This window comes from Molossus molossus, unplaced genomic scaffold (genome assembly GCF_014108415.1).
Source record: "Molossus molossus isolate mMolMol1 unplaced genomic scaffold, mMolMol1.p scaffold_m16_p_4, whole genome shotgun sequence".
Classification (NCBI taxonomy): domain Eukaryota; kingdom Metazoa; phylum Chordata; class Mammalia; order Chiroptera; family Molossidae; genus Molossus; species Molossus molossus.
The window spans coordinates 43233286-43249446 of NW_023425377.1; the positions used below are offsets into that span (position 1 = coordinate 43233286).

Below are 16161 nucleotides of genomic sequence, written 5' to 3' on the forward strand. Positions count from 1 at the left end.
CTGAATGGATAAGAAAACATGATCCACAGCCTGGCTGGTGTGCCTCAGTGGACTGAGCATTGTTCCATGGACTGAGAGGTCCCAGTTCAATTCTCTGTCAGGGCACATGCCCAGGTTGTGGGCTCGATCCCGAGTATGGGGCGTGCAGGAGGCAGCCAATTGATGTTTCTCTCTCACATGGATGTTTTTATTTCTCTCCCTTTCTTTCTCTCTAAAAAAAATCAGTTAAGAAAACATGACCCACATATGTGCTTTCTACAAGAGACCACCTCAGAACCAAACTCACACAAATTGATAGTGAAATGATATAAAGAAATATTCCATGCAAATGGACATTATAAAAAGCTAGGGTGAAATACTTGTATCTGACAAAATAGACTTCAAAACCAAGGCTATATCAAGTGACAAAGAAGATCACTACATAGTAATAAAATGATTGATCCAACAAGAGGATAAAATCCTGGTAAACATATATGTACCCAATACTGGAATCCCTAAATATATTTTTTAACTCTTGGAGAACTTTAAAAGAGAGATTGACAGCAACACAGTCATAGTAGGGGACTTTAACACCCCACTGACATCACTGAATATATCTTCCAGACAAAAAATCAACAAGGAGCCCTGGCCAGTTTGGTTCAGTGGTTAGAGCATCAGCCTGTGGACCAGAGAGTCCCAGGTTTGGTTCCCGCCAAGAGCACATACCTCGGTTGCAATTTGTCCCTGGCCCTTGTTGGGGTCGTGTGGGTGGTGACCACTCGATGTGTCTCTCTCACATTGATAGTTCTCTCTCTTCTTCCTTCTCTCCCTCCCGCTGTATCTGAAGATGGATGCAAAAAATGTCCTCTGGCCCTGGCTGGTTTGGCTCAGCAGTTGGAGCATCAGCCTGCGGACCAGAGAGTCCCGGGTTTAGTTCCCGCAAGGGGCACGTACCAAAAAAAGAATGTCCTCTGGAGATGATTAAAAAAAAAATTAACAAGGAAACAGCAACCCTAAATGACGCACTAGATCAGATGTATTTAATTGATATTTACAGAACATTTTTTCCCTACGTTGCAAAATATACATTCTTCTCAAATGAACATGGAACATTCTCAAAGATAGATCACATGGTAGGACACAAAATAAGTCTTAACAAATTTAAGAAGATTGAAATCATATCAAGCATCTCCTCAGATGACAATGGCATGAACCTAGAAATCAATTACACTAAAAACCCCTCAAAAACATTCAAACGCATGGAGACTGAATACTATGTTATTAAACAGAGAATGGGTTACCAATGAGATCAAGGAAGTGATCAAAATGAGCACACAACAACACAAAATACATGGGCACAGCAAGAGTAGTCCTGGGAGGAAATTTCATAGCATTACAGCCCTACCTCAAGCAACAAAAATCTCAGATAAACAATCTAACCCTATACCTACAAGAAATAGAAAAAAATACAAGAAGAGCCCAAAGTAAGTAGAAGGAAGGTAATAATAAAGATTAGAGCAGAAGTAAATGATATAGAGACTAAAGTAACAATACATAAGATCAATGAAACCAAGAGCTGGATCTTTGAAAATATAAACAAAAAGAACCTTTTTCTAGACTCACCAAGAAACAAAGAGGGAGGACCCAAATAAAGAAATCAGAAATGAAAGAGGTGAAGTAACACCTGACATGATATAAATACAAAGGATTGTAAGAAAATACTATGAACAACTATATGCCAACAAATTGGACAACCTGGGGGAAATGGACAAGTTCTCAGAAACATAGAATCTTCCAAAACTCAATCAAGAGAAATCAGAAAACTTGAATAGACTGTTAACAACTAATGAAATTGAAGCAGCAATTAAAAAAAAAAAAAAAAAAAAAAAAAGACTCTTAGCAAACAAAAGTCCTGGACCGGATGTCTTCACAGGTGAATTTTACCAAACATTCAAAGAAGAACAGCTGTCCTCCTCAAACTATTCCAAAAAATTCATGAGGAGGGAAGACTTCCAAGCTGTTTTTACGGGGCCACCATTATCCTTACTTCGAAGCCAGATAAAGACATTACACAAAAAGAAAATTTCAGGCCAATATTCCTGATGAACATAGATGCTAAAATCCTCAACAAAATGGTAGCAAATCATATCCAGCAATACATTAAAAAGATCATACACCAGGACCAAGTGGGATTTATTCTAGGATTCAATGTTTGTTCAAAATTCACAAATCAATAAATATGAAATATGAAACATAAACAAAATTCACAAAACAATAAATATGAAACATAAACAAAATGAAAGATTAAAATCATGTCAAATCAATATATGTAGAAAAAGCATTTGACAAAATCTAGCACTCATTTATGGTAAATGCTCTCAACAAAGTGGGAATAAAGGGATCATACCTCAGCATAGTAAAACTATATATGAAAAACCTACAAGCAACATCATACTCACTGGGCAAAAACTAAAAATGTTTTCCTTAAGGTCAGGAACCAAGACAGGGATGTCTGCTCTCACCACTCTTACTCAACATATTGCTGGAACTCCTAGCCACAGCAACCTGACAAGAAGAACAAGTAAAAGGCATCCAAATGGGAAAGGAGGAAGTAAAACTCATTATTTGTTGATGAAATTATGTTGTATACAGAAAACCCTACAGAATCCAACAAAAAAACTACTTGATTTAATAAATGAATTTGGCAAAATAGCAGAATACAAATTTGATATCCAGAAATTAATGGCATTTTTATATACTGATAATGAACTCTCAGAAAGAGAAACCAAGAAAACCCATTTACCTTTGCAACAACAACAAAATAAGGTACTTAGGAATACACTTAACCAAGGAAGTAAAAGACCTATATTTGTAAAACTATGGGTCACTGAAAAAAGAAATAGAGGAAGAAGATTCAAACAAGTGGACGCGTATACCACGTTCATGGTTTGGAAGAATTAACATCATTAAAATGTCCATATTATCCAAAGCAATCTATAAATTCAGCACAATCCCTATTAAAATATCAATGTCATATGTCACAGATCTAGAACAAATATTTCAGAAATTTATAAGGAACCAGAAGAGACCCGAATAGCCACAGCAATCTTGAGAAAGAAGAACAAAGTTGGAGGGATCACAATACCAGATATCAAACTATACCACAAAGCTATCATAATAAAAACAGCCCAGTAGTGGCAGTAAAACAGGCATGTAGATCAGTGGAACAGAACAGAGTCCAGAAATAAACCCACACCTTTATTGTCAATTAATACTTGATGGAGGAGGCTAGAGCATACAATGGAATGAAGACAGTTTGTTCAGTAAATGGTGTTGCAAAAATTGGACAGGTACATGCAAAAAAAAAAAAAAAAAAAGCAACCAAACCACCAACTTATGCCATAATCAAAAATAAACTCAAAATGGATAAAACACAAATTTAAGTTGCAAAACCATAAAAATTCTAGAAGAAAGCATAGGCAGTAAAATCTCAGACATCTCTCAAAGCGATATTTTTGCTGATATGTCTCCAAGGGAAAGTGAAAGACAGGAAAAAATAAACAAATGGTACTACATCAAACTACCAAGGTTCTCCACAGCAAAAGAAGTCATCAATAAAACAAATAGGAAAACCACCATTTGGGAGAACATATTCACCAGTGATTCATTAGGTAAGGGGTTAATCTCCAAAATAAACTTATATAACTCAACACCAGGAAGACAGTCCTGTAAGAAAAATGGGCAAAGGATCTGAATAGATATTTCTCCAAAGAGGACATACCTGATGACCAATAGACACATGAAAAAATGTTCAAGGTCACCAATTATGGAGAGATGCAAATAAAAACTACAATGAGGTATCGCCTCACACCAGTCAGAATGGCGACTGTCATTAAATCAACAAACAAAACACGTGCTGGAGAGGTTTGGAAAAATGGGAACCCTAGTGCACTGTTGATGGGAATGTAGACTGGTGCAACCACCATGGAAATGAGTATGGAGTTTCCTCAAAAAATTAAAAATGGAACTGCCTTTTGACCCAATGATCCCACTTCTGGGATCCTGAAACACCGATTAAAAAGAACATAATGCACCCTAATGTTTATAGCAGTGTTATTTACAATAGCCAAGATCTAGAAATAGCCCAAGTGTCCATCAGTAGATGAGTGGATAAAAAAGCTGTGTTACATTTACACAATGGAATACTTCGTGGCATAACTTGTGGACACAGACAGTAATGTGAATGCCATGGGGGTGGGGGCAGGATAGAGGAAAGCAAAGGAAGGGAAATTGGGGACACCTGTAATAGAGTCAACAATTAAAAAAATGAAAATGAAAAAATATAAAGGAAGGGAATAATTCTGTTGGTATATTTGAAAGTTGCTGAGAGAGCAGATACTAAAAGTTCTCATCACAAGGAAAAAAATTTTTTTATATTGGGGTAATCATTTCACAATATATACTATGTCAAGTCATTATGTTGTACAACTTAAATTTATATAATGCAGTATGGCTTTTATATTTTAATAAAACTGGAAGAAGAAGAGGGGATTGAGGATTTAGTAATATGTTGGCACACTTTTTAGTTCAAACATTTTTAGTATGACTGATTATAGTTTCATTTATTCTCTGTTCTAAAATGAATGATATTTAACTTTTGTTTTCTGTATTATCTATCTTTTCTTCCATTATTTGCATCTTTTTGTTCTTTTCTCCTATGTTTTGAAAGAGCTTCCCAAGTGTTTCCTTCAAAATACTAGAAAGCAAAGCAACCTCAAAGAGCAGCTACCTATGTTGAGACTTTTCATTCTAGAAAGGTACTGAGTCTTGGAGTTGGGAAAGGGTTGCTTTTCCAGATATTTAATGGTTCATGCAGAGATACAGATACTGATGTATCAAAATGGATGTTGGCCCTGTCAGATCAACCTCAAACTGTAAAGAACTGATACAGATATGAACCTCAACTGAATGTCAGCCCTGGAGTCTGAGGGTAGATGAAAGAGAAAAGTTTTGTTTTTTTTGTAAGCACTTTGTAAATGGAAGTTTATGAGACTGAGACTTAATGGGTTGTTTTTCTCAATTCAATTTCATAAATATTAAAACCAATGGAGATTATGCCTATTTTTGGTAAACTATGGGCACTTTTCCTTGTGTATGTCTTATTTGGGGGGGGAGGGGGATAAATAATTATCTTAACTTGTTGCATTAGTTTCCTAGAGCTACAGTAACTAAGTATCACAAGCTAGGTAGCTTCTTAAAACAACAAATTTATTCTTTCACAGTTCCAGAATCTACAATCAAGATATTGGCCATGTTCCCTCTGAAGCCTTTAGGGAAGGATCCTTCCTTGCCTCTTCTAACTTCTGTCAGCCCAGGCATTTCTTGGTTTGTGGCAGCATTAACTAATCTCTGCCTCTATATTGATGGCTTTCTTCCTTCTGTGTTTCTGGGTCTTCATATGGTGCAAAACATGATCAGCTTTATTATGCAGATAGGTGTCTTACATTTTAAAAGAATTTAGGCATGTATAAATAGAAGAGCTCTTTAGAAAAAAAAAAAAATTTAAGAATGACTAAAACCTTCCAATTTTTCTTTGTAACTTACCAGTAGCAGTGGTTAAAATGATTTTAAGTCATTCATTTCAAGATATATGACAGCACCTTAAAAGTGGCTGATCTGTTTCCCCAGTAATATTTTTTTCACATAACAATTTATTAAAAGTTTCAAATATTGAAATGCACAAATAACTAATTTCTAAGAAAAATATGTACAGTACTGCAGCACAATGAATGTGATATCTACAAAAACTAGTCAGTTTTTAATATACATGATACCAGTACCTTTTTCTGCCAATTCACAGATTAAAAGTTGTTACTGGAACCCTCTGTTTTGTGCATATTACCTGGTGTTTAATACGCAATGCAGGCTTTTTAAAGACTTCTCTTGTGTTTTAAAGTTAAAATCTGTGAAACAAGACAACAGTGCAAGAAGTGTAAAGGTGTAATGTGACCACGTAAAAGTTTGCTCCACTAAAATATCTAAATAAGACTATACAAAAGGACTGGTGGATGAGCTTCCTGTTGGAAATTGTCCTGTTGGTGTGCCAGTCATAAAAGGATTACTAGATACTTCAGCAGCTGCAACTTAACCAAAAGGGGTTACCACTGGCTTTGTTTGTCCAAATGCTGCAAAACCTGTACCATTGAGCTGTTGAGAAAGTCTGTCTATTAAGGAAACCCTGCTTGCTGTGAAGGCAGGCTGCTAGCAGCTGCCACTAAAGCTGGTGCTCCCTATAGAAGACTATAGGGAGCAGGAATACAGAACCCTGAAGGCATATTTATTTTTTACTTTTTATTTTTTTTCTTTATTCATATTAAAGAGAGAGGGTGGGGAAGAGAGAGAGAGAGCATCGATTGGCCGCCTCATTTATGGCCACCACTGGGGATCGGGCCCACAACCTAGGCACTTGCCCTGACTGGGAATCAAACCAGCGACCTCTTGGTCCATGGGTCTATGCTCAACCACTGAGCCACACTAGCTGGGCCCTGCAGGCATATTTATTGATGCAGTACCAAAAGTTACTGCTGTTGCTTCTCTGGCATTGGTCTGAAATGCATTTGTAGAAGATGCCACTGAAGGACCACCAGTAGCAACAAATGGATTTGTAGAAGGTGTAGCTCCAAAGGAAGCAGGCACACTTGAAAAAGCAGGCTATGTCTACAGAAGCACCTACTGGCACTGTTCCAAAAATATTGTTGCCAACATTATTTGTGAAAGTGTATTCATTACTGGAGGTGGCAGCAGAGCTGAAAATGCTGTGTAGTTCTGCCAGAGCTGCATGCTTGTGTGAAGATGCACTTGACTGGGAACTGAAACCACAGAACCAAAGAGCTTTACCTATGGTCTTAAAGCCACACCCCTGATCTCCATCTTACCCATCACTGAAGATATTGTCTAAATTAGCAAGTGCCACATATTTGTCTGCAGTCTGTAGACCAGCTTTATTTGTTGAAACTTTGCTAACAGCTGATGCTGTTTGATGACTCTGGGAGGCATTGAAGATTCTAAAATCAGCACTGGAGGATTTGGAGAAGTTAATCAAAATGAACAAAATTACCATTTACTGATCCAGCATTTCTACCTGTAGTCTGGGGCTGAAAAGGAGAGTGAGTTGCTGTGCGAAACCCCCAAAGTTACTTGAACTGCTGGACTGTCCACATGCATCAAAATTTGCAAAATCTGCGTTTTTAGAATTTTGAGCTGCATGACTGTTGAAATGGGCAAAGTTAGCAAACTTGGTTGTAGCCATTAATTGAGGAGCTGGAGTAGCAAATACGTCTGAGCCAAGACCACTTAAAAGGTCACACACTTCTTTTCATGCTGCTGTCCTTGAGAGCAACCTACAATAGGGGACTGACTAGGTGTGCCCTTATTTAAGTGCAGGGCTGGTGCTGAATCTCCTAAAAGATTTTGGTGGTTTGACCTCAGATGTGCTGATTGTGCTACTGGTAGAGGACCCTGAAATAGATGCATGAACTGATGCCACCACTTTGATTTGTTCTGGTGAAACATACCATCTTTTCTTTCATTTTTTTGTTGTAGGAACCTTTCTTATGGATTCCTGAGGTCTGGAATTGCTGAAGATCTATCATCAAATAATCCTAGCCAAATCTGCTTATAAATTTCATTTTCATGTTCTTGCAGGAATTCAATTTTCTGTTGTGTGAATGTTGTCATAGATATAGATTTTACCCTGTGTGGTGGTTTTAACCCTTGCAGGCTGCCAGAGCAGGAAGTACAAAGGAACCCACAGCAGGTTCACACAGTAGGTGGGGCCATGCTGGTCCCAGTCAAGTACTTTCAGTTGTGCAGGAGGCTGGTCATGTCCCGCAGCATCTTCAAGTGCTCCCTTTCCTGCTTCTACTTGGTGCTGGCCGCAAAGGCTGTGGTGCAAAGGGAGGAGGAGGTCAGTGGGTCCAAGAGTTGGAAAGGGTGCCCCAGGGCTGCCCTGGCAGCCCCCACCCTCCATTAGCATACCACCCACGTGGGATCTGACCACTACAGTTTAATAATCTCTTAACTGGAGAATATCAGCATCTCTTATTTTTGGCAGAACACCTCCCCTTTCAGCTGCTGGAAATCCCTCAGAGAGCAAATCCTTTTCATAGAAAAATTCTTGTTTTTGCTTGAGTTGGGGAAGAGCAGTTACAGGAAGTAGGAGAGTACATCTGGGAATCTGACTGCTTTCTCTCTTTTTTTTTTTTTTTTAACTCATCTTTATTGTTGAATGTATTACAGATGTCCCCCTACCTTCTTCCCCATTCACTCCCTCCTCCCCAATCCCGTCCTTCTCATGCTTTCCCCACACTACTGTTGGTATCCATTGGTTATGCATATATGCGTAGAAGTTCTTTGGTTTATCTCATCCCGCCCTCCCTCCCCCCTTCCCTTTGAGGTTCATCAGTCTAACCACCAATTTATACTTCTTAATTCCTTCATCTTTTTCACCCGTCCCTCCAAAAACTATGGAATGCTTCATGAATTTGCATGTCATCCTTGCAAAGGGGCCATGTTAATCTTCTCTGTATCGTTCCAATTTTAGTATATGTGCTGCCAAAGTGAGTACTGACTGCTTTCTCTTCATATAAATATATCATTCATCCAAAAGAGAGTATGCAGAGTATAGAGAAAGAAAATAGATGAACACCCTTATGTTCACCATGTTAAAAGTGAAATAGAGCCCTGGCCAGTTTGGCTCAACGGTTAGAGCGTCAGCCTGCGGTCCTGAGAGACCCGGGTTCGGTTCCTGCTAAGGGCACGTACTTCGGTTGCAGTTTGTCCCCGGCCCTGGTTGGTCGTGCGGGTGGCAGCCACTCGATGTGTCCCTTCACGTCGATGTTTCTCTCTCTCTCTCCCTTCCTCTCTCTCCCTCCCACTCTGTACAAAAAATGGAAAAATATCCTCGGGTGAGGATAAAAAAAAAAAAGTGAAATAGAACATTAGAAATACTGCCCCCCCCCCCAAAAAAAACAGAGTCTCACCATGATTCTGTTTATTCTCTACTATAAGTAACTATCATCCTCAGTTTTGTGTCATTCATTCCTCTTATTTTTATTTTTTAGAACTAAATCTTTATTAAATTTTTTATTCCATGAACATGGTATATCTCCTCATATATTTAGATGTTGTTTAATATTTTTCAATAGAGTTTATCATTTTAGCCAGAATGATTGTGCATTTCTTGGTTAGACATATGTCTTTTTATAAATTAAATTTCTAACTTATTGTTGATGGAGTATAAAAATATAATTGATTTAGTCCAGCTGGTATGGCTCATTGATTGAGCGTTGACCAATGCACCAAGAGGTCATCAGTTCAATTCCTGGTCAGGGCACATGCCCAGGTTGTGGGCCCGATTTCCAGTGGGGGGCATGCAGGAGGCAGCCAATCGGTACTTCTATCTCTCTCTCCCTCTCCCTTACTCTTTAAAATCAATAAAGAAAAAAAAATGAAAATATGTATATAGTTGATTTCTATATATTTGTATATAGCCCAAATCCTGCTAAATCTTATTGATGATAATATATGTCTGCAGATTCTTTTGAGTTTTCTATGTAGACAATCATATCATCTATGAATAATAACAATGTTGCTCCTTTCGTATCAATTGTACCTTATTGTACTGGATAAGACGTCTAGTACAACACATTTTGTGTTTGGAATCTTAAGGAAGATTGTTTTCAAAGTTTTACCATTAAGATTAAAAGTTGTGCAACTTATTTTATAGGTAACTTGTACTAAGCAGGATACGCTGTGGTAACAACTTGAAAATTTTTAGCAGCTAAAACAATAAAGGTTCATTGTTCATCACCTCGATCACTCATTATAATTGACAGAGAAAACATTTTAAATATTGCTAGACATGATGCCAGTTGGGAAATATAAAGCTCTGGAAGGTCTTCTTACTTTGGTAATTAAATGTTTTGGCTTAGAAGTGACTATGTCTGCCCAAAACTCATTGGCCAGAAATAGTCATATGGCCTTATTGAATTGCAGGGCCAAGGAGTGCATCTTCTCCAATAAAACCCAAAATCTTTGAGAAACAGTACTCAGGACCACCAATATCCTTTACAAGGTTGAGGACTCACCCTTATTTCTAACTTGCTATGTTAACATGATTCTTTTTTTTGGCACATGCCCCTAGCGGGAACCAAACCTGAAACTCTCTGGTCCGCAGGCCAATGCTCCAACCACTGAGCCAAACCGGCCAGAGCTACAGTGTTTTGTGGGGGTTTTTTTTGCATCTGTTGGCTATATATGTCTACATCGAAAGCCGTTTTTTTCTCTCTGCTCTTTGATGTTATCATTCCACTGTCTTCTGACTTCATATTGCTGTTGCAACTCTTCCATTAACCTCTTTGTCATTTCCTTGTTAACTGTATGTATCAGGAAAGGGTTAATTCAGCAAGCCTATACATTTCCCACAGTCCTCAGGACTCTTCTGTGGCAAGACTCCTGAGAGATGACCTTGGAGTATTTTGCCTGATAAGAATATATATATATATATATATATATATATATATATATATATATAGTGATACCTCGGTTCTCGAACGCCTTAACTTTCAACCAAATCGGTATTCGACCAGGAGATTCGAGAAACTTTTGTCTTGGAATCCGAACAAATATTTGGAACTCGAACTTCCGAGATGAGCCGAGTTGAGCCGAATGGCGTTCATTCGGCCCAGCGCGCCTTGCTTGCGCCATCAGTGTGAGTGCAGAGAGAGAGTCACGCTTTGTGGAGAGAGTCACGCTTTACACTGAATTTAACCCTTAGACATACTGTACACTTTTATTTCTTGTTGAGACTTATGTTTTTCTACATATTATATACAAATCAGGCCAGTAAATAGGCATTTTCTGGGGCTTGGAACGAATTAATCCAGTTTCCATTATTTCCTATTGGGTTTCATTGCTTCGGTTCTCGAACAATTTGGTTCTCGACCGTCCTCCTGGAACAAATTATGTTCGAGAACCGAGGTATAACTATATATATATATATATATATATATATATATATATATATTTATTATTGATTTTAGAGAGAGAGGAAGGGAGAAGGAGAGAGATAGAAACATCGATAAGAGAGAACATTGATTGGCTGCCTCCTGCATGCCCCCTACTGGGGATTTGGCCCACAACCTGGGCATGTGTGCTGACCCAGAATCAAACCGGTGACCTCTTGGTGCATAGGTTGACACTCCACCACTGAGCTACACCAGCCAGGCAAAAATGTCCTTTTCTTTTTCTTTTTGTTACAGATATTTCTTCTTTTTCCCCCATTGACACCCTCCTCCCAGCCCCCCCTTCCCCAAGAATATCTTTTATGTCCTGAGCCACCCAGATAGTTTATGCTAACACTGTTTTTGATGCCAAAGTCTTTGGGTCACCATGCTTGACCTCTGGGGGACTGGGGTCTTAGTCAAGGCTCTCTGAGCTTTCCTAGTTGGCAACACTTTGCACATGGGAGAATTAATTACTGTTCATGTGATTCAGCTAGGAGAGGATAACTCAAAGCTTGTCCTCCTGGATTCAGTGCTAAAGGCCTTTTCTCCTGGACCCCACTGTATGTACCTTTTCCCTTTGCTGATTTTAATCTGTATCCTTTTGCTGTAACTATGAGTATAACATATTTTCTGAGTCCTATGAGTCTTTTTAGTGAATCATTGAGCCTGAGGGTGGTCTTGGGGACTGATAAATCTTTGTTTCTGGCTCTTTTACAGCCCTTCTCATAATTGGATTAGTGGTTTTGTTTGCTAGTCTTTTTTATTTTAATTTTGCTTGGGCTATTAGTCTTCCTGAATCTTTGGACTCATATCTCTCATCAGTTTGGGAAATTTCTCGGCTATTATTTGATTTTTTTCTCTCTGGAATGGTAATTAGCATATGTTAGGCCTCTTCCTGTTCTTTATATCTTTCAACTTCTCTTCAGTATTTTTCATTTATTTGTTGTATTCTGGGTAATTTATTCAGTAATTCTCTCTTCGGCTCTATTTGCTATTTAAGCAACTTCCATCAAATTTTTACCACAATTTTATTTTTCATTTCAAGAAGTTCTAGTTGTTTCTTTTTCAAGTCTACTTCTCATTCCTCATGTCCTCTTGCTTGCTCATCCATGAGATTTGAATTGTTAATCCTTTAATCATTTTATACAATGTTATTCTCTTCTGATTTGGCAATCTAATATTTTCTTTTCTGAAGGCTTAAATCCACTGTTTGATATTCTTTTACAGTCTTATACATGGTAGCTTGATTTCTGATGAGTTTGGTGCTTTCTTTATTGTTATAATGAAATTATAGGAGGAAGTGAAATATATTTTGTCTATCATTTCTACTCAGAACTATTCTAGGCTGAATCTTGAATGTCAACTCTGACTCTGATAATTTATTTTCTTGCTCTTATTTGATAAGAATACTGTGGACCTAATTGGGGATCCCATCATCCTAAGAGTATTTGTGTGTGTTTCTACTACAAGAGCTGTAGCTAGGATTAGGTATCAATCTGGGACCTTTAGCTCCTTTTAAAGATTCTGGCTTAGTGCAGGAATCTCAGGTTCAGCACTTCCTTCTTCCTGCTGGCCCATTTATGGTGTCCTTGACTGAGCCTATCACTGTGTCCAGGGGAATGGAGTACATTGATTGGCTAGACTGGGTCTTATGGTAATCTTCAGGCTTAGAAGCATTATCAGCTCCACTTGATCTATATGGAAGGTGTGGTATGCATGCTGGTAGAATGAATAGTTTCTCTCAAGAGAACCAAAAGTACCAGAAGGATGGAAAATGAGTGCTGGGAGGAAAATTGCAAATGTCCACCATAGAGTCTGATACAGAATTTTACAGTAGAAGAGATTTCTATATAGGCTTTATTTCAAGTGAGAGGAGCCCTTGATAAATACATGTCTCTGTTTTTGTGTTCTAAGAAAAAAGAACATCACTTCTGAAAGATAAGATATTTCTTTATTCTAGAGACTGCTTGATAGGAAATTGTCGAATTCACATGAGTTGGGAAATCTAGTGTTTGACTCGGAATTAAATACAAATTGTGTTTTAATTCACTAAATCATGTAAACATTCTCTCCTACTTTGTAGTGATTGAGTCTCAACTCTGTCATTACTTTCTCTCTGTTCTTAAATAAGTCATCCAACCTCTTAGAATCTAAGTTTCCTCATTTTACAAATGGGGATAATATAATCTGCCTCGTCTGGTTCTTACTGAGTATTAAATAAGCAAATGTTTTAAAACCAATTAGTGTCTGGAGTGGATAAGCATTTCATAAATGCTTTTATTAATATTTATGAAATATGGATATTAAGACTATTTGCCTTTGAAAAAGAATGACATACAAATATAGTACATGGAAGAATTATGCAATGTCTGTTCTTCTTTTTCAGGTTGCTTTAAACACATCAGAAATATGTTGTATTATTAGAGCATCACCAGGAACTAGACAAGTGAAAAGTAAAGGTGTTATTGTAAAGAAGAAGAAATATTCCCTTCCTAAAGATATTCCTCAAGGTACTATAGTATGAATGCAGAGCCTACTTTTAAAAAGCTATCAAACATGTTTTCATTGTAAATTCCTTATGTACACACGAAGTACAGTTATGAATTGTATTCTGAGATTTCTTGCACAAGTGGAAACCATAAAATTATGTTTGGTCAGGTCTCAGGACTTCATTAAAGTAATTTATTGAAAGTCAAATATTAATCTTTTAAAAAAATAGCTAATGCCATTGATTTAAAATATATTTAGATGATTCTTCTTATAACTATTCGAAATTTAATGTTGTTGGGTTTTATTTTTAGTAGCATTCTTTTTTTATTTTTTATCTTCACCTGGGGACATTTTTGTATTTTATCTTTAGACAGAGCGGGAGGGAGAGGGGGAGGAAGCGAGAGAGAGAAACATCGATGTAAGACAAACACATCAAGTAGTTGCCACCCACACAACCTCAACCAGGGCCGGGCACAAACTGCAACTGAGGTATGTGCCTTTAGTGGGAGCCAAACCCGGGTCTCTCTGGTCTGCAGGCCTATGCTCTAACCACTGAGCCAAACCAGCCAGGGCTTTAGTAGCATTCTTTTTAAAGCTATCGAGATTTTATATATATATATATGTATATATGTATATATATATATATATTTCTTTTTTTTTAATCCTCACCTGAGGATATTTTTCCACTTATCTTAAGGTAGAGAGAGAGGGAGAGAAAAGGAGAGAGAAATATCGACATGAGAGGGACATATCAACTGGTTGCCTCCCACACAACCCCAACCAGGGCCAGGGATGAACCACAACCTAGATATGTGCCCTTGGCTGGAATCGAACCCAGGACTCATTGGTTCGTGGGCCGATGCTCTACCACTGAGCCAAACCAGCCAGGGCACTATAGAGATATTTTTGCGTTTACTTAACATTGGTTGAGCACTTCCTCTGTGAAAGGCGTTTAGCTAAGCACCTTATTATATATCATTTATTTCTCACTCTGACTTTATGATAGACAGATGTATACTCTTATTCTTATTTTACATATTAAGAATCTGAATCTTAAAGTAGTATGCAATTTGTCCAAAGTCATATTTTTCCAAGTGGTAGGAAGGAGTTCGATCTTTCTTTTTTTTTTAAATGGAGATTTATTTATTTATTTATTCATTCATTTATTTATTTATATCCTCAGCCAAGGACATTTTTCCATTTTTTGTTCAGATAGAGTGGGAGGGAGGGAGGGGGGGAGAGAGAGAGAGAGAGAGAGAGAGAGAGAGAGAAACATCAACATGAAAGGGACACGTTGAGTGGCTGCCACTCTCATGACCAACCAGGGCCGGGGACAAACTGCCACCGAGGTACGCGCCCTTAGTGGGAACCGAACCCGGGTCTCTCTGGACCGCAGGCTAACGCTCTAACTACTGAGCCAAACTGGCCAGGACAATGGAGTTTTATTTTTATTCATTAATTTTTCCTTTTTATCTTTACAGTCAGCCCTCATTTATCACAGTCAATCAGTTCCAGATTCTACCGCAATAAATGAATTTCCACGAAGAAGGATTCTTTATTTATATAGTCGTCCCTCGCCACTTTGCGCTTCAACTTTCCGGGCTTCACTCTATTGTGGTAGAGTCTGGAACTGATTAACTGCAATAAATGAGGGCTGATTCCAGATCTTCACTATTGTAAATAGTGCTGCTGTGAACATAGGGGTACATATATTCTTTCTGATTAGTGTTTCAGGCTTCTTAGGGTATATTCCTAGAAGTGGGATCACTGGGTCAAATGGAAGTTCAATTTTTAATTTTTTGAGGTAACACCATATTGTTTTCCATAGCGGCTGCACCAGTCTGCATTCCCACCAGCAGTGTATTAGAGTCCCCTTTTCTCCACACCCTCGCCAACACTTGTTGCTTAATGATTTGTTGATGCCCGCCATTCTGACAGGTGTGAGGTGATACCCCATTGTTGTTTTAATTTGCATCTCTCTGATGATTAGTGATGTTGAGGATTTCTTCATGTCTCTTGGCCATTTGTATGTCCTGCTTAGAGAGGTGTCTATTTAGTTCCTCTGCCCATTGTTTAATTGGGTTCTTTGTCTTCCTTTTGTTGAGTTGTATGAGCACTCTATATATATTGGAAATTAATGCCTTATCTGATATATCATTGGCAGTTATGCTCTCCCATACAGTGGGTAACCTTTCCATTTTGATGATAGTATCTTTTGCTGTGCAGAAGCTTTTTCGTTTCATGTAGTCCCATGTGTTCATTTTCTCCTTTGTTTCTATTGTCTTAGATGATATATCAGTGAAAAGTGTGCTGCATATGATGTCTGAAATTTTGTTGCCTACATTTTTTTCTAGGATTTTTATGGATTGATGAGTCACATTTAAGTTTTTTATCCGTTTTGAGTTTATTCTTGTGCATGGTGTAAGTTGATGGTCTCGTTTCATTTTTTTGCATGTAGCTGTCCAATTTTCTCAGCACCATTTATTAAAGAAGCTGTCTTTACTCCACTGTATGCTCTTGCCACCTTTGTCAAATCAGTAGACGAGTGGATAAAAAAGCTGTGGTACAGCCCTGGCCGGTTTGGCTCAGCGGTTAGAGCATCAGCCTGTGGTCCTGAGAGACCTGG

The 16161-nt window shown here is 38.1% G+C and overlaps 1 protein-coding gene, 1 non-coding gene and 1 pseudogene across 2 annotated transcripts in view; 1 reads left to right on the forward strand and 2 right to left on the reverse strand.

Annotated features, from left to right (window-relative positions):
• The window catches only part of MEIKIN (meiotic kinetochore factor), a 144334-nt gene that overhangs the window by 84735 nt on the left and 43438 nt on the right, over window positions 1-16161 (forward strand). The window contains exon 13 of the mRNA XM_036282153.1: window positions 13432-13555. Within this exon, the coding sequence (XP_036138046.1) occupies window positions 13432-13555 (124 nt within the window). The remainder of the gene's footprint in view (window positions 1-13431; window positions 13556-16161) is intronic.
• Window positions 6028-7716, reverse strand: LOC118615965 (annotated as a pseudogene).
• LOC118616587 lies at window positions 8499-8605 on the reverse strand. The gene has a single exon (XR_004956584.1). It is a non-coding gene; the product is annotated as a U6 spliceosomal RNA (small nuclear RNA).